Source organism: Poecile atricapillus, chromosome 14 (assembly GCF_030490865.1).
Source record: "Poecile atricapillus isolate bPoeAtr1 chromosome 14, bPoeAtr1.hap1, whole genome shotgun sequence".
Lineage (NCBI taxonomy): Eukaryota > Metazoa > Chordata > Aves > Passeriformes > Paridae > Poecile > Poecile atricapillus.
In genome coordinates, this window is record NC_081262.1 from 2,795,032 (window position 1) to 2,820,614 (window position 25,583).

The 25,583-nt window shown below is 44.8% G+C and overlaps 1 protein-coding gene across 2 annotated transcripts in view; it reads left to right on the forward strand.

Annotated features, from left to right (window-relative positions):
* The first annotated feature begins 4,296 nt into the window (after positions 1-4,296).
* CLUAP1 (clusterin associated protein 1) overlaps positions 4,297-25,583 on the forward strand; it is a 55,181-nt gene continuing 33,894 nt past the window's right edge. For both annotated transcript variants that reach the window (XM_058850056.1, XM_058850057.1), the window contains exons 1-8: positions 4,297-4,378; positions 4,848-4,959; positions 6,154-6,238; positions 10,230-10,409; positions 11,487-11,582; positions 20,961-21,044; positions 22,567-22,700; positions 24,040-24,181. In XM_058850056.1, the coding sequence (XP_058706039.1) occupies positions 4,357-4,378; positions 4,848-4,959; positions 6,154-6,238; positions 10,230-10,409; positions 11,487-11,582; positions 20,961-21,044; positions 22,567-22,700; positions 24,040-24,181 (855 nt within the window). In that variant the 5' untranslated portion in view covers positions 4,297-4,356. The remainder of the gene's footprint in view (positions 4,379-4,847; positions 4,960-6,153; positions 6,239-10,229; positions 10,410-11,486; positions 11,583-20,960; positions 21,045-22,566; positions 22,701-24,039; positions 24,182-25,583) is intronic.

Consider the following 25,583-nt stretch of genomic DNA (forward strand, 5'->3'; position numbering starts at 1 on the left):
CCCATTAACAGGGAGAGCTGCTCTGCACTGTAATTACAGCAAACGTGACATTCCTGCTTATTTCCCTTCCCCAGACCTTCAGATTTCCCCAGGCTCCTCAGCACAAAGAGCATTTCACTTCCCCCAGCGATTCCCTGGCCATTTCCCCTCCTCCTGGGATGGTTTTTTTTTCCTTCCACACCCCTGGAGGGATGAGGTTAATGTTAAATAAAGTGAGAAGGAAGGAGTTTGCTCATGAAATTCTTCAAAGGCCATGAAATCTGCAAACAGAAACCTCAGATCCTGTGGATAAGGCAGCAGCCCAGGAAAGAAAACAGAATTTCGGTGAAAATTCATGTCCCAGATGGGAAATAAGGAAGGCTCTGACTGGAAGAGCAAAAATTGGTGCCCAACTTGTAAGTAAAAGGCAAAAGTGGATGCAAAAAGCTGAGCATGAAGTGTCTGTACAATTTAATGAACCAGCCAAATGAAAACCTCATCACTTCCTACCCTGCCTGATTTTAGTTCTGGTTTTCAGTTTTTCCCTTCTCTGAGCAAAGGATCTGGCAGATTCCTTTTCCAGTCTTTCAAGCAATTTGTAAAGCTAAAACCTGGTATAACAGGTAGGCTGGGAAACAATCCAAGTTGTATTTTCTCCACCATCATGACCATCATTTAATTTTTTTTTTTTCCCACAGTATGTGAAATGTGACTTGGAGTATATTGAAGTGTACAGCAGCTTCACAGTAGGATTTTCCTGAGATGCAAAAGAAGCCTGAGGACTTTTTACCCATTTTTCCACCATGAGGGCAGGCACAGATGAGTGTTTTCTGATTTTTGTGCTTGAAGAATCTGAAGAATGTCTGTTCATTTGATTTTTTTTTTTTAATTCCTAATTAAAAAAAAAATATTAGAGAAATGAGGTTAAAAATCACTTGTGTACTCCTTGATCATGTTTTCAACAGCACATTTATACCCCAGCCCAGAGAAAAGCAGAGGGGCTCCAGCCCTTGGTGTTTATGAGCCTGGGGAAAGCCAAAGCTGTAAAATAACACCCTGACCCTGGTGAGTGGTGTCCAGGTGAGCCTGATCCCAAATAACTGCTTGTCCCATGGGAATCTCATGAAGCAGCAACTCTTCACTAACCTGAATTATTTGTTACCACAGGGGAAAAACTTGGTTTAGGTCCATCTGCCAGGTAGGATAATACAAGGATGTGGGAATTTGACTTTAAAATATGTGATAGAAGCTTTAGTGCCAAGCTCTGCTAAAAAAACCTTCCAAAACCTCTGGGGAAAGAACAGTAGAACATGAAGAATGAAAATATATGTATTGAAAAAAAATCAAACAAACCAAAATAACAAATAAAAACACTCCCAACCACTTGTTGCATTTAATCTACAACAAGATGTCTGATGGCTGAAAGGGCCAACAGAGGGAGAGGTGAATAGAGCTGATTATTTCTAGGTTGAGAATCTGACAGTTTCTGTACTCCAAGCCTGCAGTCCCAGCTGATGGCTTGTCCATGGCCACTGAAACCTGCACCAAAATTGCCAGTTTTCTTTCCTTTCCAAGGAAATTTCCACTTTTGTACTGATGAACAGAAGAAAAGCCAGTTCCTCGAGTGTGGGCTGTGGAAGGGGGAGATGTTTCCATGGAGGTGAGTTCATGTGCAAGGGAATAAGCAGAGGGGTGTTTTCCATCAGGTGTGGGTTGCCAGAAATGGGAAATGGGCAGGGAGAGAAGTTGATCCTTTGTGGATGGAGTCTGAACTCCTGCCAGAGAGGCTGCTCCTCTCTGGGTCTCTGCTTACTTCAAAGCTACATCCACCCTACCTCCAGCAGCACCTGTGTGCTGCCTAACATTAATATATAAATATTAATTATATTTACTTAGAGTCTCAGTGTAGTGTTTACTTCAGTTGTGGAATTTATTTTATTTATTTTACAGCCTTAGCTTTCCCCCACATATTTCATCATTACTGAGTGTAACTCAGAGCAGGGCAGGGGAATGGTTCCTTCTTTCTTTGATCTCACTGAACAAGAGGGATTGCTGATATACTGTTGAACAGGTGAATTATTCGAAGTTTGCTGTCTCATGGCTTTCTGGCATAAGAAACACAGTCTCTAAACACCTTTCCTATTTTCTAATGTAACTATTTCATTTCAGTATTTATTCTTTCGGGATTTATTGCTCTTTCCTTGCTTTTGATTATTTTTTTAATTATGTGCATGAGTATTGCTCACTACAGAGTCCACATCTGTGTGTTTCCTAAGCATGGGCAGTTAGAAGTGAAAAACTGTGAACTGCTCTGCAGAATGTCCTCAGACATCCACAGATCAGCCTGACATGTAGATATTTTCAGCTCAAGCCACCCTGAGGTACAGATGACCCTGTGAGGAAGAGCTGTGGCTGCTCCATCCAGTGTAAATGCAGAGATTTGTGGTCACAGCTCCTTTGTCCAGGGACATCACCACTGTCAGCACAGAAACCCTCACGCTGTTCTTCCTTGATCCATCAACATGGAAACTGCTGTGGGTTGTGTCTGTAGGGACAAACCTGGGACATAGACACCCTTTAAGAAGTTTATTACGAAGCTGCTGCCAGGATCAGTCACCATCAGACGCAGCTGGGAGATGAGAAGATACAAAAGCCGTGTTGGTTGGCCTTGGATGCCTTCAGTGGCAGCTTCTGCAGCCCAGCAATTCCGTGGATCTGTCTGAGCACCCCAGGGATGCTCCTTCACCTTCTCTGCTGCCCCAGGGGGCTGCAAGAGCCTTCTGGGGACACCCAAAAACCACTCTGGGCCTTTGGGGAGCTCATGGCACAGTGCAGAGTGGGGGGGCAAAGAAAAGCTTCTTTGGAAGATGCAGGCAGGAGAGCATCACCCACACTCTGACTTCCAGCTACCCTCAATACTCATTCAAACCCTGCTGGGACACTCAGGCTCAACTTTACTCGTGCCCTGAAGCCCTTGTGCAGAACCATCCATCCCCGTGTCCCTGCAGCTCACAGGCAACATGAAGTCAACACAGCGATGTATAGAAAACATGAACTTTATTGAACTAACTACTCCTCCCAGCTTCAGCTAAGGGCTGAGAACATGAAACCTACACCTAAAAATCCTAAACTTGAACGCTTTGAAGAACTTTAACTGGGGGCAGAGAAGACTTCTGGGAAACCTATTTTTCCTAATAACAAAAAGGGTTCCTAACAGCTATGGGTGGGAATGTCCCAGTGCCCGGGCTCGGTCACACATTCCCTGCCGTGTCCAGCAAGGCCAGAGCCGAGCTGGGGCTGGGGAGTCACAGGAGAGGCGAGAGGTGGAATCTCCTCCTTTTCCCAGTGCCAGGGTTCCTTGGCCTCTTCCCCCTGGGCACCGGCCTCTGCCGGGGCTCATCCAGGCCCGGTTCTCCAGCAGCAGCTCCTCGGAGCAGCCGTGGCCGGCCAGAGGCCGAGGAGCTCCGGCTCTTCTGCAACACAAACAGCGGGAGCCCCATGGAAGGGGCACCGGGGCACTCCAGCCGGGCTCAGGACGGGCTCCCCTCAGCACACACGGCCCGGCTTCCTCAGAATCCCCCGGGGATGGCTCCCAGCCCTCCCTTCAGAGTCACAAACTCCATCCCAGCTTAGCCCGGGGGTGTCCCCAGCGCGGGGGCCACAGCCATGGCACAGCCGCCGCCTCTCCCACAGCCCCCGGCACACGGGCCCGGAGCCGCCGAGTGCCGGGGCACAGCCAGGCCGGGGAGCAGGGAGTGACGGTGTTTGTGTTCTGTGCTGGCCGCTGGGCAGCCACAGCTCCAGTGCTGTGTCCAGCTGAGGGCCCCTCCATTGCTGAGGGCCATTGAGGGGCTGGGGAAGGGTGCAGGGAAGGGAGCTGGGGAAGGGTGTGGAGCCCATGTCCTGTGTGGAGCGGCTGAGGGAGCCCGGGGGCTCCTGCTGGAGCTGGGGAGGACAGATCTGACTCTGGCAGCTGCGTGCCAGGAGGGGGCTGGCTCTGCTCCCAGGGAATAAGGGACAGGACAAGAGGACACAGTCTCAAGTGTGCCAGGCAAGGTTTAGGTTGGACGCTAGGAAGAATTTCTTTCCTGAAATGGTGATATTAGAATGGGCTGCCCATGCGTGTGGTGGATTCGCTGTGGCAAGAAGCGTTTAAGGAAAGGCTGGACGTGGCACTCAGTGCTGTGGTCTGGTTGCCACGGTGGCGATCGGTCACAGTTGAGTCGCCGATCTCAGCGCGCTCCTGCAGCCCAGTTTATCCCGCCATTCCGTGATGCCGTGTCCATCTGGCCGCGCGCTTCGCTTCCCGCGGGGTTTGGCCCCGCCGCGCCGCCGTAGCGCGTTGCCTCAGAGCCGCGGCGGCCGCGGGTCCCGGCGATGTCGTTCCGCGACCTCCGCAGTGAGCGCGGCCGGGGCGGCGGGACCGGGCCGGGCGGGACGGGGCAGCCCCGGCTGGGCCTCCCGGGCGGCTCCGCTCGGCCGCACACGGAGCTGCCGGCGGGCGGTGCCGCGGGGGTGCGGGGCTGAACCCGGCGGTCCCCGCCTGGGAGGGGTCCCCGCTGCCGGGGGGCGGCACAGCCCTGCCCGGGCGGGATTCCCCCCGCCCCTGGCGAACGCAATTAAATGCTGGGGTTGCAGGGAGAGGCTGTGCCCGCCTTGGTTCAGCTCAGTGAATCTCCTTAAAAACGCCTGTTTTCACTTCGGCGTGTTTTCTGTTGAAATTAGATGATTGATGTTAATTATTGAGGTTTAATTTTGTACCGGGCATATCTCATGGTAATTAAGCAGCACTCTGTAGGAGATGGCAATCTTGGCAAAGCCCTTATTGGATATATAAGAAGGAATCCCTGCTCTTCCTCATTTTTCAGATTTTACTGAGATGATGAGGGCGCTGGGGTATCCTCGACTTATATCCATGGAGAATTTCCACACCCCAAACTTCATGCTTGTGTCAGAAGTGCTGCTGTGGCTGGTGAAAAGGTTGGTGATGAGGCCAACAGATTTTGGGCTGATGCTGTGATGTGGGGAGTGTGCTTGGAACTGATGGTGTGCTGTGAAATTAGGGAACTCGGTGATACTTTGTCACTCTTTGAGCTCTGCTCTTCTAAATAGCAAATAGAAATGTGGTAGCTTGCAGGTTTGTAGCTTAATGACACAGCCTGGAGTAGCAAACCCAGTGACTCAGTGCTGGCAGAGGTTGCACTCTGACGGTGGGCACACTCAATCAAAAGCAGCCTTATCTCTCTCCCATATTCTCCAAATTCCACAGCCATCCTGTCCATGTCTGTCCTTTTATCCAAACAGGGTGATCTGTTGTGGGAGCTTCACCAAAACCCAGCCAGTTCTTGCCTTGTTGCTACAGCTGTTGGCTCATTGTGGTATTGTCCTGCATCCAGAACATGTTTAAAAGAAATAAAATGGTTTGGTTCTAATCTGCTACTGTCTAGTTGCAGTTTTGCACCCACTCAACCCATTGACAGACGTTGGTTAAATATTCCTGGGTCTTGAAGTATTATTTGTTATACTTCTCTCTCCCATTTAAGTGTAAAATTATGGAAGTTTTTTTTAAGATGATGCAGTAGAACATTATAATTGAAACCAACATTGACCAGTTTGCCTGATCACTATTTTTTGGCCCAGATTAATAATTAATATCTATTAACTTTAATTACCAAGTTGTTATAAGTTTGCAGTGTACTCTTGCAGTTGTAATGAAATAGGGATATACTCACAACCATTCAAAATTACTTGGATTAAGTTGCCTGAATAGCCTCTAAAATGCTGCTATTACACTGAGGGTCCAAATCACTGAATTTCCTTTTATTCTTCCCTGGTTCCTGCAGACTGGCCACTTCTAGAAGTTTCTGCATCTCACTCATGTTTTTTCTTAAGCATTTCACAGATTTCAGTTAGTTTTTCCATAAGTTTCCTTTACTTGTGAGAGGAGTGTGTTTGAACTGATGTCTGGCTACGAGCTCGTGCAGTGTGTCAGGTTTTACAGCTCTTGCAGTTTGTGCAACCCCACTCTGTCCATTCCAGGCTCTGGATCCCCCAGTCTGCAGCAGGAATTTAACATTTATTTTCCAGTCTTGTCCGTGCTTACTTTGTGTTTGATTTTTGCCTCACAGCTGAAGCAGGCTCTTCTGTTCTAATCTCCAGCCGTTGTTTGCACAGGTATGAACCTCAGAGTGACATTCCTGTGGATGTGGAGACGGAGCAGGACCGGGTTTTCTTCATTAAAGCCGTGGCTCAGTTCATGGTGAGTCTGCCCAGGAGCTGTGCTTGGGCTGAAATCCTGAAAATCTGAAATCCTGGTTCCATGGCAGCTTTAGAGCTTTCTCTCTTAACCCCACAGAGTTTCCCTGCAAGGGGTGGCTGAGTTTGTGTTAAATTCTGGTGCTGCTTTATCCCTGGAAGTGTCCAAGGCCAGGATGGACAGGACTTGGAGCAGCCTGGGGCAGGGAAAGGTGTCCCATGGCAGGGGTGCAACTGGATGAGCTTTAGGGTCCCTTCCAACCCAAACCATTCCATGCTTCTGTGATCCTGTGTCTTGTGCTGGTGGAAATTTGAAGAGGACAGGGCATGCTGTTACTGACATTCTGTACTTGTCTCTGCAGAACTGGGATCTAAATAAAATATTGGGATCTAAACCAGTATTCATCCTTATCTCTCCTTATTTATAAATAAAAGGTAACAGTGGAAGACCCAGCTGTAGATGGGAAATGTTTTTAAAGTATTTAAATTGTTTTAGAAGAGATCCCACCATGGTTATTGGTAACTTTGGATGCCTGATTCTTTCCTGTGCTTGAATAATCCTAATTTCTGATGTTCTCATTATGATATAGGATCATGTATTGGTATATGTTGTATGAGATTTCCCATAGATCAAGGCATGTGTTCTTCTCTCAGATCAATTTTTTTATGCATGAGCATATTTAGGTTGGGCTATCAAATTTTTTAGTCTTGTGGAATAAAACAGCACTGTTCTTCATATAATTCATGTTATTTTGAAGCAGTGTGAGCCTTTGGTGTTATCACACTCTTAGATTAACACTCTTCATGATGTGAAAAGAGCTTTCTGGGGCTGCAGGTGGATCTGGAAGTAATGGAAGTTTTTATGCTAATACCAAAGATGCATTGCAACACTTTTTTTAAGAACTTAAAACATATTAAAGTGTCATTTTAACAATATTTTCCTTGTCATTTGTGACTAGTGTGCACCATAAATTCTATTAATTCTTAATTTTGCCATGTTCAGAGCAGGGTACATTCCTGTACATATTAGAATGTACTTTTGAGCCCTGGAGCATCATGAGAAGGAGTGAACAGGTCTGTTTTGTTTGGAAGGGTTTCCCCCTCCAAGCACAAGTCTGGAAGCAGAAATAATGTAATGCTTTTCACTAGCTGATTTCATGTCAGAAATCCCAGGGGTTTTGGAGAATTACATAATATGATTCAGAAAATGAAATGAATGGAAATTACTTTAATCATCCTGTACTTAGACTCAGTTAATATTACAAGTTAATGTGGGCATTATTGTAGGTTTTCAGTATTTTCAGGATGAGAGAAGCTTGTAGACATTTCCTTAATAACTCACTGTCCATGCACTCCACAATTATCTTCCCCAGGAGTTAATGGCTTTATGTATCCGTGGGCAGATGTGATGGAGACAGAATTGCCTCAGAAGAGAATGTCAGGACAGATCAATCACCAGGGAATGTAACAGGAGCCTTGCTCTGCTTTACTGAACAAGGAGTGAGGGAGGTGTTAATTTTCCACACAAATTAGATACTGCTCTGTGTTCCTGGCAGCTGGAGAATTTACCAAATGTCTCCTTCCCAGACCCAAAAGTTCTGAAGTGCCTGCAAGGTCACCTTAGGTGGGTTTTTAACCAGCTCCCTCCCTAGAGCTGCCCTGATCAGTGGGGCTCAATATCTGGCTTCTGCTTGATCCCACTTGGATCCAAATTTGAAGTAGAGTGCAACAAATAGGAGTTCATCTCATAGAAATTAATTCATGAAAACAAATTCAGCAACCCAAGGGCAGAAAACCTTTTGCAAGAGTCAGACATCACAGACAGATTTGGCTTCTTGATATTAATGAAGCAGATTGTGAAGTTAAGCAAATTTTCTGGCTGTTGCTGCTGTTCTTGTTGTATATTTATATTTTTTTGTTGCATTTAACCATCTGATCTTCAGAATAAATAGCTGTGTTTTCTAATGGTTCTGTAAAACTAGAAAAAAAATGTTATAAAATAAAACAAATTAAATAGGTGGGTGTCTCAAGCATGAAGTGATGGAGGTGTACTTCCAAACATGAAGTTGTCTTCTTGACTCCACAGTGCCATTGTGCCAGTCTGAAAAATAAATTTGTCTGTGTATTTTTTCTCTTTTTAAGTAGCCTTCGAATGAAAAATCTTTTTTTTCCTCTTACTAGACATTGATTTTACTCTCTTGAGGGTGAATGAAGCAGAAATTGGAACTCCTGTTTCTAACAACATCCTTTATAATTTAGTGCATCAGTCCCCTTTGGATAGGGGATGTTTAATAGAGTCTGTCAATTTAATGACCACTTCTCCTAAAATGGAATACTTGCTGTTTCTGCAATTAATTTTTTAGATTGCTTCTACTGCAAGGGAAGGGAGGTGAACATACCTGGCTTTTCACTTTGTGTCTTGGCTCACTGGAGGTCATTCTGAGACCAGCATTTCAAAAGCAATCAGGGATCTTTTGTGCTGTGAGTCGCATTTTCCCCTGGCTCAGGGTGCACAGCATCAGGAGCCTGTTCTGGAAGTTTGGGCTTCAATTTTCAAGGAATCACAGAAGAGTTGGGACCTTGAGCTCTGGCAGCCTTGGGGCAGTGCCCCCCGCTTTGGGGGAAGGATCTTTTCCTGAGATCCCACCTGACCCTCTCCTAAGACAACTCCAGCCAATCCCTGGGTCCTTTCTCTGCAAACAGATACAAAGAGTCATTTTCCTCTGCTGGGTTGAGATTTTGGGGAAACATTTGTTGAAAAATAAAATCTGATTTTAAAGTCACAAAGTTTTGACAAAATACACCTGAATGGGCCAAACATGGGCCAATATGCATTTGCTTTGTTTCTTTGGAAAAGCTGGAGCCAAATCCATGGTTTGAAGTGTGCTGCTTTCTCTCTTTAGTTTCATAGGATTTTTTCCTTCAGTCCATTGTTCAGTGAAGCTCAATGCAGAGCTTTTAATTGTATTGTATCAAATATTGTAATATCTGAGTCTCTTCCCCCAGCTTGAAGATCCTACTCTGTCAGAGCCTGAGGGAAAGTGAATTCCTTCCAGGAACACTGCAAAACCAAAGCTGTGTAATACCAGCAGTGACTCATGGATAGGCTCTATCTGCTACAGCTTTCCCAAAGGAGAAACATTTCAGCAGAACTTTCATCTTAAAAATCTACTGAAAATAAGATGTTAAGTCACTTTTGTGCTTCGTGTGTCATTTTTAAGCTTAATTTTTGGATCTGCAGCTAGTGATCATAATTTATTTTTTTTTTTCTTCCTTGTTTAGTTATGCCACCACAAAGACTCCCTCAAAGTTTAATCTGAAATTTGTGGTTGGCTCCTTGTGGCTATTCATTTATAATATAAACTTACCAGGAATTTCAAGAATGACATTTATGCCCTTTTTGTAACAGATAGTAATTTTCCCCCTTTATTATTTTGAAGCACAAAAAGATAATCTTAGAATTTTTAATGTTTTTTTCCTTATTGTTCTGTCTGTACCTTTCAGAGATGGGAGGCAAGGGAATGAAATCACTAATATCATAGCAGGGGAAAAATTGAGAGAAACAAGAAAACATTTGGAAGGTGCTGATGGAAGAGAAGACAGTTAAATTAGGATAACTGATCTTATTCTTGCAACTCATTAAGGGTGAAATTTACCTCTCTGCAGCATCACCACAAGACCTGGGCAGCACTTACTTTCCACTTAAACTTAATTTGAATTTAAGTGGTGCATAGGGTTTTTGCAGATCTTTATTCAGGGAAGAAATAATGATAGTTTGAGGGTTTTTCTGCAAATGTTCTGACATGCAAAAAGCGCACAGCTTTCAGAAAAAAATTCTTCTAGTAATATCAGTATTATGATGAGGCAAACTGGGTGTCCAAACAGGAGGAATTATTCTGTTCAGCAGAGCCTGGTACCCCCAGAAAGAGCTTTGAGTGCAGATAACTGAGGATTTTTTTCTTTGTGACTGCTGAATTCTTTCTTTCTTGCCCAAGGCTACCAAGGCTCACATCAAGCTGAACACGAAGAAGCTTTACCAGGCCGATGGATACGCGGTGAAGGAGCTGCTCAAGGTCACCTCGGTGCTCTACGGGGCCATGAACACCCAGGGAGGGGAGCGTGCAGACCTCCCCGAGGAGGACAGCACCAAGTTCAAGTTTGATCTGGGCTCAAAAGTAAGCAAAACTGGCACTCTTGTGTTCACTTGGGAAAAACTCATCTGTTTTCTAGCTGAAATTTAAATGGAGAATGTTCTGGCAAGGCAGTATGCAGGGTTTTATATCAGACTTTCAGTTGGTGGGGTTCTGTGATTTATTTGAATCTCTGAATTCTCAACCAGAAGCATAATACAAGGCAACAGTGGCACAAAATTGGTTCTGTTTGTATTGAAATGCTTTGGACACCATAGAAATATTGGAATAAAGATTATTTTCTATCTACTAAACTTTTGCAACAGGAGGAGCTTCCAAAATACTGACTGAAAGTTGATTTTCAGCCCATTTGCATTGAAAGAAAGGAAAGTCTTCCTGTGACCCTAACAGACATCAAAGCTGTTCCAGCCCTTAAAATAAAAGCCATCTCTAGATATTTTAGAAGCACCTTCTCTAAATATTTGAAAAAAAACAATAACCCAGCACTTTGCTAAATAAGAGGAATTTCTGTTACTACTTTTGTAAGTAAAGATGTCCCTGCCCATGGCAGGGGTGGGAGTGGATGGGCTTTAGGGTCTCTTCCCACACAAACCATTCTATGATTCTCAGTTCCTGTGATTCTTGAGAAAATGGCAGACCCACAAGTGATTCTCCTCTGGGTTAGTCTGATGTGTCTCTCTGAAAAAACAAGGATAAACCACTTGGCAGATGCTCAAAATTTCATTACTTACATTGCAGGCTCGTCCCATTCCTTTTGGTATATGAAGTTTTTACTTCTCCTTATGAAAAAGGTGATATTTCCCTTTGTCCTGGGCAGCACATGAACCAACAACTGCCTGAGCCACAGTTCTGAGGAGATTTGTGGGTTTTTTTTTCCTTGGCCTAAAGTATCTGGGGTTTCACTCAGAAACCTGTACCTGACAGGGCCTCACCTGAACTGTTTCAAAGCCAAGAGAGGCTCTGTCCACTTATTCTAGAGAACAACCTCTGGCAGAGTTTTGACCTCCAGTGCAATTTTGACAGCAAAATGAGAAATACCATGGGTATTCTTTGTGATGCTGGGGATTCTCCTGCTATTCAGTGCTGTTGCTGTGTTCCCAGATTGCTGACTTGAAGGCAGCTAGACAGCTTGCTTCTGAAATCACCTCCAAAGGAGCAGTCCTGTACGACTTACTTGGCAAAGAGGTGGAACTGAGGGTAAGTACATGCTGGAGAGCGTGGAAAAACTTGTGTCCATAGAGTGCCTCAAAGGAAAAAAGGGGAAAAAAGTCTCAGTTCATATTAACATCTGCATCTGACATGAATATTCTGTGAGTTTGAAGGAATGGGCCTGGCAGTTTGCATTTCCTTCCTACTCCTATTCATGGCTGGACTGCAGGCAGCCTGAGAGAACAGCTTGGCATTTTCTCTTCAGCAGAAAACTGAAATACTCTCTGTTTGGAAACACATGTGCAGGCTGTGGTGGTGGGGATGGATATTCTAACAGATAAATGATGAATGCTGTTAGTTTTCCAAGGGCAAGGCTCATTATTTCTGTGGCAGGAGCTGGAGGCATCACAGCCTGCAGGGTACATGTTCTTGAGCTTAGCTGGAGAAGGAAAATCAAAAGCTGTTGTATGAAGTCAGTGCACACTGCCAGGAAGTCTTGCCATTATTTTTTTCAGTGCCTTTATCTGCAGTGCTGGAGATTCTTCGTTTTCTGAAAAGAGACTTCAAAGGAGGGAGACCCTGCATGGTGTTGGAAATGTTCAGATGCCTGAGCTGTAGGGAGTGCACCCTTAAGAGCTGTAAACTCTGAGCCTCGACAATTAATGCTCCCAGAGCCTTGTTTGATGGAGTACAGGTGTTTCAAAGGGTGGCTGATACCCTGGGAAGTTCCTCCATGGAACACTGCTTTTCCTGCTGGATCCATACATCACTGTGCTGTGCAGGGTGTTCGTGCTTCAAAAGAGAGGGAGAAGTGATAATCCAGTTTAACTCAACATGCACCAGTGTCACACAACTGTTAATCAGTTACTTCTCCTCTTGCACTCTTGCCTAATTTCTTGGTTTTGAAGGAGTTTTCACACAGCTGTTGTGTGATATGTTAATATTTGCTTTAGTGGAGCACTGCACCCTTTTGCTCTGAGTACACCATCCCTGTAACTCTGCTAAAAGTCAAATATAGGTCAGGCATTTTTAAAAGTACTCAAGCGTTGGTTTGAATTGGGTGTTGTTTAGCCACTTGAAATCAAGGTTTTTTAGTACACAGAGTTTAGAACTGGGCCCTGGCAAAGGGCCCAGCACAAGTGGAGTGTGCTGAAAGCATGGGCTGAAAAATGGAGAAATGAGAAAGTGCTTCGGTGCAGCCACTTCTCAGTGAGGCCATTAAGAACTCTGGAGTGGGAGCCTACTTAGAGGTGCCATTTCTAAAAGGGTTGGATTTCTTAGAGAGAGCAGTGAGCACGTGTTCCTTGTGGCTGAGTACACAAGCTGGGGCCAGCTAATCCTGTGTGAGTGCACAGGTTGTATTTTGCAAAAAGGTTTGGCAGATGGAATTTGTTGTCTTTAGGAAATGCTATCCTGGGAAAGGTGACCTGTGCCATTAGCTCTGAGTGCATTGCCTAAAGGCAGCAGGTAACAGTGGCAGCACAGGGGGAGCCTCCAAAGAGCTGCAGAAGAGGCTTTTGAGCTCTATTCCTTATGATTTGGGGCTGGTTCCAAGGTTTTTCAGTGATTTGTTAAACCTGAAGGACCCAGTTTTGGCTGGCATGTTAAATCTCAAGTTTGGTACATGCAAGAAACCTGAGACTTGAGCATGTAGCAAAGGAAACAGGTTTCAGGTTAAAAGTTAGGAGGTTGTAGGAGCCTGTTTTGCAGGAGAATTTGTGGTTTTTAGTTATCAGCCCCCAGATTTGCTTGTCACTCGAAATTTGCCCATCACAGGAGAGGCTTTGAGCCAAACTCTGCTGGGTTTTTTCATCACTGTTGGGTCTGGGGTTCTTGTCAGTGCTGAGGGCAGTCAGGAATTGCCCTTCCTCATCTACACATCCTCCCTGGATCCTTCAGGGAGAGGTGCTCAGGAGACCTCAGGAATGGCATCCTCTGCCTGCCCTTCCCACCCCATTCCAGGTGGGAAAGAGCTGAAGTTCATTCTGGCTTTGGGTGGGGAGTAGAGCTTTGCTGGTAAGCACCAAATTAGTTGCCATTAAACCAAGATTACTTCTATTGCTTTTTAATGTGCAGATTATTGATTTCCATTGGTTATTTTCTCCTGGCAGTGCCTGGCTAATTAATGCTCACACTAAGTGGCACTGCCAGAGTGTTTGTGCTGTTGAAGGGCAGGGGAGCAGTGTGGTTTAAATTTTTTATTCCATTATCTCCTGAAACCTGTTGCATGTGCTAAAATCTATCAACAGCTGTCGTAGTTTTTAAAGGAATTTGAAAACATGGGAGTTTTTGTATTCCCTGAATCTCTTTTCTCATTCTTTTTCCAATTCATTCATTTCCAAATATTTAAATAAAAGCCCTTCCTACCTAAGCTTCAACCAGCTGATGATAAATCTTATTTCTCTTAAGTGAAGATGGCTTCATTTTCCAGGAACTCTAAAGGAAATACCAGCATTTGGCACTAATGGGTTGACTAGATCTGTTTTCATAGTCTGAGCAGCTTTTGGGGAAAGAACATTGGGGAAAAGTGAAGTAAAACTCATTATTTTGTTTGGAAATGTTGACTCTAATTTGCTCCACAACCTTTACCTTCTCTGTTGGAGTCTTTTTTCACATAATTTGTATAGAAACTGTGTAGAAAAACTTCATACACTGGAAAAAATTTCATTGCTACAAGTCATGAAACACTTTTTTTAATAAATTACTTTCTGAATAAAAACAAATTTCAGCTAAAGAAGAATTTAGGGGAATGGTTCCTTTAGATTTATTGGAGGTAGAGAGTGCTGCAAATGTATGTACATATTTTTGGGAAAGAGTTGAAGTCTGATTTCTTGGAAATGTGGTTCTGTGCCTTTCCGAATCCTTTGCAAATACCTTATTCCCTGACTGAATATACAGTTCTTCTGTATATTTAAACTGCTTCCCAAGTTAATCTATCATGCTGAAAAAGAATCTTTAATTAACAGGAGAGGAAGAAACAAAATCTACAGGGTATGCTGAATTCAGACTATGGTGGTGTTAAGTTATGTGGGAGAAAATATTCCAAACAACCCCCAAAGCTGTATTTCCAGAGATAAATCCCAAATACAATTACTGAGTTCCATGGGAGCTGTGTTTTTTCTAGCCCAGCTGTGGATGAGCACAGTGCAGGTTATTGGTGTCCCGTGGCAGTGCTGCAGACACAGAATTTGTATTTTAAAACACATTTAAGCATTACATTTGGAAGGTAATTTGCAGCTTCCAGTCTTGCTGGTCTAATCTTGGAGTACAGAAATTGCAATTGGGATTTGTAGTTTAGTGGAGCTGATGAATGAGTTTGGTACTGCACAGTGAGATCCCTAAATGAAAAGCCAATTCCATGCAAATTCCATGCATGGAGAAATACATCTTCATCTTTATTGTTTCCTTTCCTGCCAGGGGCACTTTCTCTGCATTTCATTGCCATGTAACTTTAATTCTCAGAATATTTACAGTTACCTTTGGAAGAGTAAGCAGGCATGTTGGGTTCTGGGGTTTTTTTTGCACAAGGAAGGTGGGGTTGATTTGGATTTGAAATGGGGATGAGAGATTTTGTTTGGATTTCTTTCTCTGTCTTCCCACACGGTACTTAATGAATGGAGAAAAGAAGAAGTTGAAAATACCAGTCTGTGATTATGGCTGTCAAACCCCAAATCAAGAAAAGTAGCAAGAGAATTGATGTCAGCACTCAGGCAAAATGCAGCACTGCTTTCCTATGCATTCCTTTTTCTGGGATCTACACAGCTGTCATTCTGTACATGGAAAAAGATGTTGGAAAAGCCAGTGGTGCTCTGTATCCTAAAAACATGGCAAGAAATGGGGGAAATGGCCAGATTAACCTTTGTGGGAAGGGAGGGGTGATGAGCTGGTCCAAGTCACTCTCCAGCTCAAAATAAAGCAGTAATGAGACTTTCAAGGGCAGTTGTCCTCAGCTGAGGAAGGATTCTCTTGAATTATCCTACAAGGGAAATCCAAAAGGAAAAATTCCTGGCTGTTTATAACTCTGAGTGCCTCCCAGTCTGCTTCTGCCAGAGGTCCTGGGCCACACTAGCAGGAGCCTGTCCTGAGCTGCCCTGCTCAGACTTGCTGAATTATTGGACATGGGAAGATAATGGAGCAAAAAAAAAAAAATCCCAGAAGAAAACTGCCTCTGTGCTGCTGGCAGGCAGAAAGATTCCTGACTTTCTCAGGCTTGTTTTAATTTTATTTACCTCTTAATTAGCTAGAAGCACTGTAAAACTGGAGAAAAATGAAAATAATATTTTCTTTTAAGGCTGTTAGCTTGTGCTGAAGATAGACAATGCAGTGGGTTTGTTTTCCATTGCTCCTCTTGGCACTTACCCCATCTGTGCCCTTGAACAAAGTGTTTATTCCCTGTATCCGCTCCTGTAAATAAAGGAATTGCTGAATTTGGTAGATTAAAGCTTTTAACAGCCACATGAAGTGTTTGCCACTCTGTGGAGGATAAATTCTGCAGCAAGTCCAGGGCACTGCTCCCTGTTATTGTTATGGATGCCCACAGCACCGGCTTGTTCCCAAACTGATGGGAGTCACCGAGAATCTCGTTACCAACTCAGCTGGGAAAGGCTGGAATTAAACTCTTCAGAGAGCCAAAGGCATTTAGACCCAGCTGTGGAACTGAGGCAGTGGTAGTTCAGCACAAAGCCTTGCCACTAAGGACATTTCACTTGGATCTCTTTATTCCCAGCTTTTGGATCAAAGTGCCCTTCCTCCCTTCCTTCCCCCTCCTGCCGCTGCTGCTCGAGGGGAGAGGGAGATGTGATTTCAGAGATGGCTGCAGCACTCCCTGCTCTTTGGAACTTAACTGCAAAAAATCATTTTATTGGGAATGTTGGAGGCATTTTTCCGCCTGCCAAATGTTACTTCTGGATATGAGACACTGCCTGGGGGAGGCTGAAAAATTAATTTCTCTCATTTCCTGGGCTTTGGTTACAGAACTGCCACATGTAGAACTTCTGGTGGAAATGTGTAACTTAAAATTGCCACAACTCTAGAGAATTACTTGGTTTGCTTCAGGTTTTTTGAGCAGTCCTGCTTCTAACCCAAGCCTACCCTATCACTTTGAGGAAGAGGGCTTATTGCAAACTGGGAAGCCAAAATTAACCCTTGCACCTGTGATCCAAGTGTTGAATCAATATTAGATTGCCTTAACCAGAACTGCAGTTGTGTGTATGTGTTTAAAGTCAGAAATTATTTTGTATGACCTTCCCAGGAGTGTTTAGCTTGAAGAAAAAGTATCAGCTGTAAAGTAGTGGTTTGCACATTTCTCCTGGAATTTTGGGGACTGGTTATGTCCAGTGGAAGGCATCCCTGCCCATGGCAGGGAGTTGAAATGAGGTGAGCTTGCAGGTCTCTTCCAGCCCTGCTCTTTTTTTCCTTTGTAAACCAACCAGCAATGCCCATGCAAGGCCATTTCAAGCTGATTGTATTTGGAATTTGACTCACAAGCTTAGAGCTTCTGCTCTGGAACAAGAAGTTCCTTGTCATCTTCCCACAGTCTGGAGGAGACATCCCAGGCCAGCTCCTGGCCAGGGAGCCATGAAGTGACCCCCTGTAGTCCTGAAGGCTGATGGAAGCTTTTCCAGTGCCTCACATCTTACACAGAGTAAATGAAAGGTGAGGATTCTGAAGGTGTGGAAAGATCACAGGAGGCACATCCTGAGGTTTGTGAGCTGAGGGTGAATCATTGGCATCAGCTCCAGAGCCAGAAGATGGATGGACCTGGTGAGGGAGGGAACAGAGCAGTGTAAATTCATCCCTCTCAGAAAGCTTTAAAGTTCCCTTTCCTGCCTCAGCAGAACCACGTGTATGTTACTTTTGATTCTTTTTGATCCATTGAAAAATTACTTTTTTCAATTACTTCTCTCTCCCAGATGTCCTTGTGACATGGGTTTTACACACTGGGATAGCTGAGGGTTTGGGGCATTTGAGGCTCTGCATTGCTGAGGAGGAAAATGTCTTTGTGGACACCCTCTGGATACTGCTGAGATGAGCATGACGCCAAGCACCATAGTCTGGAAACAGCAAAATTCTCAATTACCGTGACTTTAATGTCTTGAGGGGAAAAATGGAACTGTTGGGAAGGGTCTCAGATTCCTTCAGAAGGATTTATGTCCCTCATGAGCCTTCCTGTTCCTGTATAACAGTGCCAAATCATCCATCCCCTGGATTGGCCAAATGTGATCCCAGCATAAATAATAAACTCCTAAAGGAGAGCTTTGTGGCCTGCATGGACAGCTGGAATTGCCAAGGCCCTGTTTGCAAGGAGCAGGGGATGTGGGGCTGCCTGGATTGAGGCTGAAGTGGCAGGGAGGAGTGCACAAACTCCTGTCTGCATCAGGCTTAGAACTCCTGGGAAACAAAGGAAAATTCAACCTGTGGTCAAGAACTCAGAAAAAGAATCATGGAATGGTTTGGGTTAGAAGGGACCTTAAAGATCACCCCAGTTCCACCCCTGCCATGAGCAGGGACACCTTCACTATCCCAGGATCCCCCAATCCCCATCCAGCCTGACCTTGGGATTTCCAGGCATCCAGGGGCAGCCACAGCAAGACTAGTGTGTTAGGAAAAAAGCTTTAATTTCTGTTCCTTACCACAAAAAAAGGTGTTTAGAAACCTCTGCTAGACCTTGAGCACATCAGAACATGTTATTATATCACATTTATCATCAGTGACTTGCATGCTGGTCATGCCTAATTACTTGCCTTGGTTCCTTCCTGCAGTTTGGAGGAGGATGCATCCATTTTTCCATGCATCAGGCACACTGGAAACTGCTTTATCAGCTTTTGGTCCATAAAAATGGAATTCCATTACCAGCTGAAAATGCTTCCTTGGGCATATTTGCAGAATGGGTTTGGCAATAGTGGCTCTTCATTGTTAGCTGTGAATGAAGTTCCTGGGGACAGGTTCCCAGTAAGGTGAATTTGCAAAGGGTCCTTCTAGAAAAGAGATATTAAAGATAAAACTTTCCTCTCTGTGGGTGTTCATAGGGTAACAGGAAATGGCCCAGTGACTGTTACCCAGGGAAGCTGTGACAGACATCCACCCACAAAAACAGTCAGTGGTTTTGATAGACTCACCATATATTTATTTCCATTATATTTCCACAATATATTACTATTTTTCCATCAAATTTCTTATCTTTTCCACTTAGACTTGTTACTCCAGAGAGTCAAAGTTAGGTTAGAGGGGCACTGTTGTAACAGTGAAGTTACTCTGCCCATTCCAAGGCAGAGTTTTAGGGATGAGCTGTGTGTACAGAGGATTCTCCTCTCCATCTCTTGGGGTGTGAGGGGTTAATTGCCCTGACCTTCTCCTTTTCCAGTCTAACCCCGATTCCACAGTCTCAGAATACAAATTCTGGCCTTTCCACTGCTCTGCATTTCCCTGACAGATTTTTCCAGGCAGGTGTGGCTGTAGGACTGAACCTTGTAGACAACAATGTGGAGTTCTGTGGAAGACTGTGATGTGTACATGAAACTTCAGGGCTGTTAGAGGGAAGACAGAAGGAAGAAAGACATTAAATTTGCATAAATGATTCCACTCAAAAGGGCAGATCCTCAGAAGTTTCACCAAACCCATCAGCTCCCTGCCCTGCCCCATTGCAGTGCCCTGTGCATGTTCTGGGTGTTTCAGCAGGCTGCTGGAGGGGAGTTGGTGAGGGAGTTGTGTATGATTACAGACTACAGCCCTTGCTGTTCCTTTGACCTCTTTGCAAGTGGAAAGGACAATAATTGCCCTTCCTCTGCTGTTTGAAGTGTGTTGGCTCTGTGGTACAGACTCTGTGAGCCCAGTGCAGTTGGCAGGGCAGTGTCTGCACCAGGCTGGGCCTGGCAAAGGCCTCACAAATAAACAGGGATTTTGCTGGTGCTGGCAAAGGCCTCACAAATTAACAGCGATTTTACTGAGCTTCTGAAGTGCTAAATGTTCCCAGAATAGCAACTGAGCTACATTATTCTTCCCCACCTCCAAAACCGTCTACCTATGGAATTATTTGGGAATTTGTATTGCACTGACGTTTTGTATCTTATTTCTGCCCAAATTCACTTTTGCTTTGGAGTTTTTCTCTGTGGACAGAGAGATGTTCACAAGCACTTCAAGCAGTGTGAGCAGTCAGTGCCACCAACAGATGTAACTCCTGTCACTCTCCCCAACAGAGTGTTTGTTCTACTTCTTTTCTTATGCCAGGACAATGAGCCTTTGTGCAGCATGTGGTGGGATTGCTCAGAGACCTGACCCAGCAGAGGAATAAGCTCAGCACAAAAAGCTGCTTTTATTTTTTTGCTGGATGAGCTCCCAGCTTGGCTTCACCCTGCAATTCCATGGACTGGAGTTGGTGGGAAGGGAGCAGGCTCTGCTGGAGCTGAGCTGTGCAATCTGGAGAGTCTGGCACAGCATCTTAGCAAAGTTACTGGATCTGCTTCCAGAATTCCTCCTGTAGTGTGCTGGGTATGGCCTGTGGCAAAGTGTACAAAGTATTTTAGGTTCCTAATCACATATTTTCTGGAGAGATGCTTTCTCCATCTTCACCCACCTGTTACCAAGTGTTTTGCCAATGTAAGATGGTTTTAGGGACACGGAGCTGCAAAATTCCCTCTTCTCTCTCCCAGTGCCAAGCAAGTAATCTGAAGTTTTTATGTAATGACCAGGTCAGTGTTTAAGGCATCAATTAGACAAGTGCACACCCAAGCCCATGTGTCTTCATAACTGCTGAGAGGGGAGGTTTTTTAATCCTTTGGGATCTAAACAAGGATCACTGTGGGGTTTTTGAGGAGTCTGACTCACTCAGTTGTCAGAAGCAGAGGTGCCCATACGCCTGCAGTGTGTGATTTTCACACAGGCATGGGAGGCACATGGAATCATGGAATATCCTGGGTGGGAAGGACCCACAGGGATCATTCACAGGACACCCCACAATCCCAGCCTGTGCCTGGGAGGCTCCTGGAGCTCTGGCAGGGTCAGTGCTCAGTGTCCACCTGCCTGGCACAGTTTGGTGGCTTTGTAGCTCCACACTTTTGGGACACTCTGCTCCTTTACCTGCACTGGTGTTTTCATGGGTTCCACACCTCATTCCACAGGTGATGGAATCTTCTGTGCCCTGCTCCTCATGTAGAATCAGAGCAGTTGCCAAAAATCTGCCTTGAAGAGTACCTGCAGTCAGACCTATCACTCACCTCATTTGGAAAACATGCCTTGATTGCTCCCTCCTGCTAATCTCAACCCACTTAATTTTTTTATCTGAGATGATTTAGAGACCAGAATAAACACTAAATACTACCTCATTTATTATGCTGATGATCCTATCATTGTTGCTTGATCACCTTCAGTTCTGCATAAATTAGTTCCTTTGTGTAGTGTTTAAATATATTGGTTCATTTTATTTCATAGGAAGCAAGGACAGAATCTATTGCTAGACCTTTGGAAATAAATGAGGCTGAGAAGGTGATGAAAGTTGCCATTAACAGCGTTCTGGTAAGCAAAATATTGTTTCTTTGATTGTAAAATTATAATTTTTCTGCTGCAAGAAGAGATTACCTCGTTTTATCACCACCTTGGGGTAAAGAGTGCCAAAGCCATCACCTGCAGCAGCACTTGATGCATCTAAGAGCTGCTCTTAAGCCCCTCTTGTGGGGGAAAACACATTGCAGTTATATTCCTGCCTCTCTTAGGAGCTTCACCCCAAAAGCTCTACAGGAGGTGTAAAAATTGCCCAAATCAGCACAGAAATCTGCAGCCTCTACCTTGTCAGAGCCCTGTGACCTCTGCAGAGTCAGGGACTGGCCAAGAGCTGAGTGAGGAGAGCTGGCACTGTGCTCCTGAGGGTCCTGCCTGGGCATCCCTGTGGTGTGAAGGACTCTTTGTTTGTCCTGCACTTGCCAGCACTGTCCTTGCTCCAGTGCCTGGGTTCCTGAATTTCTGAACCTTCAGCTGCACTGTCTGAGGAGGGAGGTTAATTCACTCCCCCCAGTGATTCCTATCAGTTATTTCACTGCAAACTGTACCCAGTCCAAATGTTTGATTGCAAGAGTGGAGTTCCAGGTTTAAACAGCCAATGGATAATCAAGAGAGATTCCAGGCAATCTCCCCTTATGTCTTGCTCCTGCTCACAGCCTGTGTGAATACTAAATGTTGTTAATGTGCATTTCTTGCTGCAGCTGTAGAACTGATGAACTGAGAGCTGTGGGAGAGAGGGATTGGCTTCCTGGCAAACAGCAGTGGCACACACTCAGCTCATTAATCCTGGCCCAGTTAATGGAATGACCTGTTAGAGCTGAGCAGCACCAACACTCACTGCTGGAATTCCAGCAGTGAAATCCTCCCTCTCCCTCAAAACATGCTCATGGTTTCTTGAGCCTGAGCACACTGCATGAACTCAGCTCATTTGGATCAAGTGGAATATTCCCATTTCCCTTCCTGGTTCCTGTAGCATGTGTTGAAATGTTCAAGATGCTGCCCAGATTTTGAAAAAAATTGATAAAGCAAAACTTAGAAAAGGATAAAGATACTCAGATATAGGAAGTGTTTTATAAAACTGACTTGTATATTGAAAGGAAAAGAAAAATGATGGAAGCTTAAAATTCCCTAAAATAGTACCAAGAAACAAATGCATTTCTCATCTCTTTATTCAGAGAGAATCATGGAATCATTAAGGTTGGAAACTACCTGAATGATTCCATTAAGATAAAATCCAAAAACACCTTAATGATGCCAAAAGATCATTCTACTTCCTGCCTTCTACTGCTTCTTCAGTGAAAAGGAAAACTAAAGTTACAGCTGTGGGGTTTTCTCTTCTTTAAGAATGCTGGCAAAAATATCAGATATTTTACATTTGTAAATGTCCAGTTAGTTCATTATCCTGGCCACAAAGAACCTTTGAATTTCCACTGCCTACTTGAGTAAACACAGATGAGATTATCCAGAACAATGTTCAGCATCTGAAAGATAAATTTAATTATCCCAGTTCCAGCCATTGTTTACCATCCTTCTCTTTCAGGAAGAAGTCCAAAAGACTAAAGACATGTTGAATAATGTGGCTTTGGATGAAGCCAGTTTGGAAGCCAAGATTGAAAAACGAAAATTGGAACTGGAAAGAAGCCAGAAGAGGCTGCAGACTCTGCAGAGTGTTCGGTAAAGATCATGAACTGATTATCTGCTGCAGGAAGGAGTGTGAACATAAAGGATGGAGCTGGTGAAAACAGTCCCTCTGTTCCTAGTGGCTTCTGGTGTTCACCACCAATTTAAAAAAAATCATTCTGCAGCCCTTGTTGAGATCAGATTGTCTGGGCACTGGTACAGTGTGCCAGAAAATTCATAGAACCACAGAATCCCAGACTGGTTTGGGTGGGAAAGGCAGGGACACCTTCCCCTATCCCAGGCTGCTCCAAGCCCCATCCAGCCTGGCCTTGGACACTTCCAGGGATCCAGGGGCAGCCACAGCTTCTCTGGGCACCCTGTGCCAGGGCCTCACCTCCCTCACAATGAACAATTCCTTCCCAATATCTGCTCGAAATCTCTCCTCCTTCAGTTTGAACCCACTGCTCCTTGTCCTATCACTGCAGTTCCACATGATGAGTCCCTCTCACTCCATGTAAACTCCTGCTGATACTGGAGTGTTCAGGTTCACAGTTTGATTTCTAGCCCTTAATTAACCTGCAGGTTTATACAATCTGCAATCTGAATATTAAAAGCAAAAAAGAGGAACTGTTAGACAAAGGAGTGGTGGAAGGAATGACCTGGATTCACATCTCCATTTTATCAGCACCACTCTGCAGGAAGTGGATTGGGTGAATGTGAAGTTCTGAGCAGCAGCAGCAGTGGTTTTTGGGGTGCATCAGTCAGCTCCAGGGTGTAATGACATCATCACTTCATCATACTGTCTAATTAAACCTGTAATGACCCGGGACACTTTTGGAGCAATTAAGTCCCCAGCAAAGTAGGTGATTTGCCAGCCATGCTACACACTAACTTTGTGCAGTTATGGAACAGCAGGATAATTAATCTAGAATTGCCTTCTAAGGGGGCAAAAATGCTGCCTTTGTGCCTGTGTGAAAGGAAAAGGAAGCTGTAGACAAAAACCTTCTCTTTGCTTTATGTAATTCCCAGGATTGTTTAGTGAGGGGCTTTGTCTTGAGCTTTTATTCTCTGAAGCAGTGTGAAACCTTAAAAACCTTAAAAACAAGAGGATTTTTGGTTTTGTGGACATGGAAGGGCAGCTGCAAAACCAAAATTGCATTTCAGAATTCTGTACATAAAGAGCAATATTTAGAGACTCCTAGAATCACAGGATGGCTTGAGGTGGAAGAGACCTTAAAGCTCATCTCACTCCAAGTCCCTGCTATGGGACATCTTCTATTGTCCCACGTTGCTGCAGGCCCCATAAAACCTGGCCTTCAGCACTTCCAGGGATGGGGCAGCCACAGCTTCTCTGGGCAGATTTCACTGAGTTCTCTGTGCTTGCTCTCCCCAGTCCTGCTTTCATGGATGAGTACGAGAAGATTGAGGAGCAGCTGCAGAAGCAGTACAGTACTTACCTAGAAAAATTCCGAAATCTGACCTACATGGAGCAGCTCCTGGATGATCATCGACGGACAGAGCAGGAGATGTTTGAGGTAGGACAGTTTGGAAATGCTCATCAGGACTGTACAGCCTGCAGATCTTGGCCTTACAACAGCAAATGTCCTAATCCCCTTCTCCAAAGCAGCACATCAGGAGTTAATGAAGTTAAAGCAGTGTAGTGATGGCTCTTGTCAGTGTCTGTCCCCCTGACTCAGTTTCAGCTACTGGGTTTTGTTCATGAAGAATGTTTTCAGAATTTCTGATCTTCCTTTTGCTGTGTACAATGGATGTGCTTACTTCTATTGTCTGCTGTATAAGGGTTTCTCAGCACGAGGCTCTTCAGTCTCCTCAAAGCATCAATGGAAACAGCTAAGAACATCAGTGAGGAGATCAGATGTGCTGGGATCTTCCCCCTCATAGACTTCAGTTTTATTTGGCAGAATTCTGCCTTCTGTTGACTTGCTGAGTTCCTCATGGATAATCTGCATCTGTATCCTGTTTTGTTCCAGACTTTTCTTTGGGTGTTTACTGCCCTGCAGTGCTTTCAGCCAGCCTTTCCTTCAACTTCCAGCAGCTTCTTGTTATATTGACATCCTTCCCACTGTCGTTACCCACTCTACCTTCTGTTCTTCATTTTAAACATGATTGAGTGAACCCTCTCCCTGGGATCTTAGTGCTGCTGGGTGTGCTGCACCTGGAATTACAGAATCACAGCATCCATGGGGTTGGAAAAGACCTCTGAGACCATTGAGTCCCACCTGGGACCCATTCCCACCTTGTCACCAGCCCAGAGCCCTGAGTGCCACATCCAGGTTTTCCCTGAACACCTCCAGGAATGGGGACTCCACCACTCCCTGGACAGCCCCTTCCAGTGTTTAACAACCCTTTCCATGAGGAAATTCCTCCTGATGTCCAATCTGGACCTCCCCTGGCACAGTTTGAGGCCATTCCCTTTTGTCCTGTCCCTGTTCCCTGGGAGCAGATCCTGAAACCCCCCGGCTGTCCCCTCCTGTCAGGGAGTTGTGCAGAGCCAGAAGGGCCCCCTGAGCCTCCTTTTCTCCAGGCTGAGCCCCTTTCCCAGCTCCCTCAGCTGCTCCTGCTGCTCCAGCCCCTTCCCAGCTCTGTTCCCTTCCCTGGACACGCTCCAGCCCCTCAGTGTCCTTTCTGTTTTGAGGGGCCACAACTGGAGCTGTGGCCTCATCAGTGCAGCCAATTAACCCATTATTAATCAATGCTCCCTCATTCCACCACCACCTTTTGGACACAGGGAAAGCCACAAGAAGCCTTAGGTATTTTGCTGCATTATTTGCCTGAGGGATAAAATATCTTTTCAAAGCTGATGTGGGCATTTGGCAACTTCTTAATCCCTGTGAACCAGTTTCCCATCAAGCCCCTCTTTTCACAAGCACTGATGTTTTTTCACCCTATATCTGAAGGCAGTTCTTGCTCTCTGTT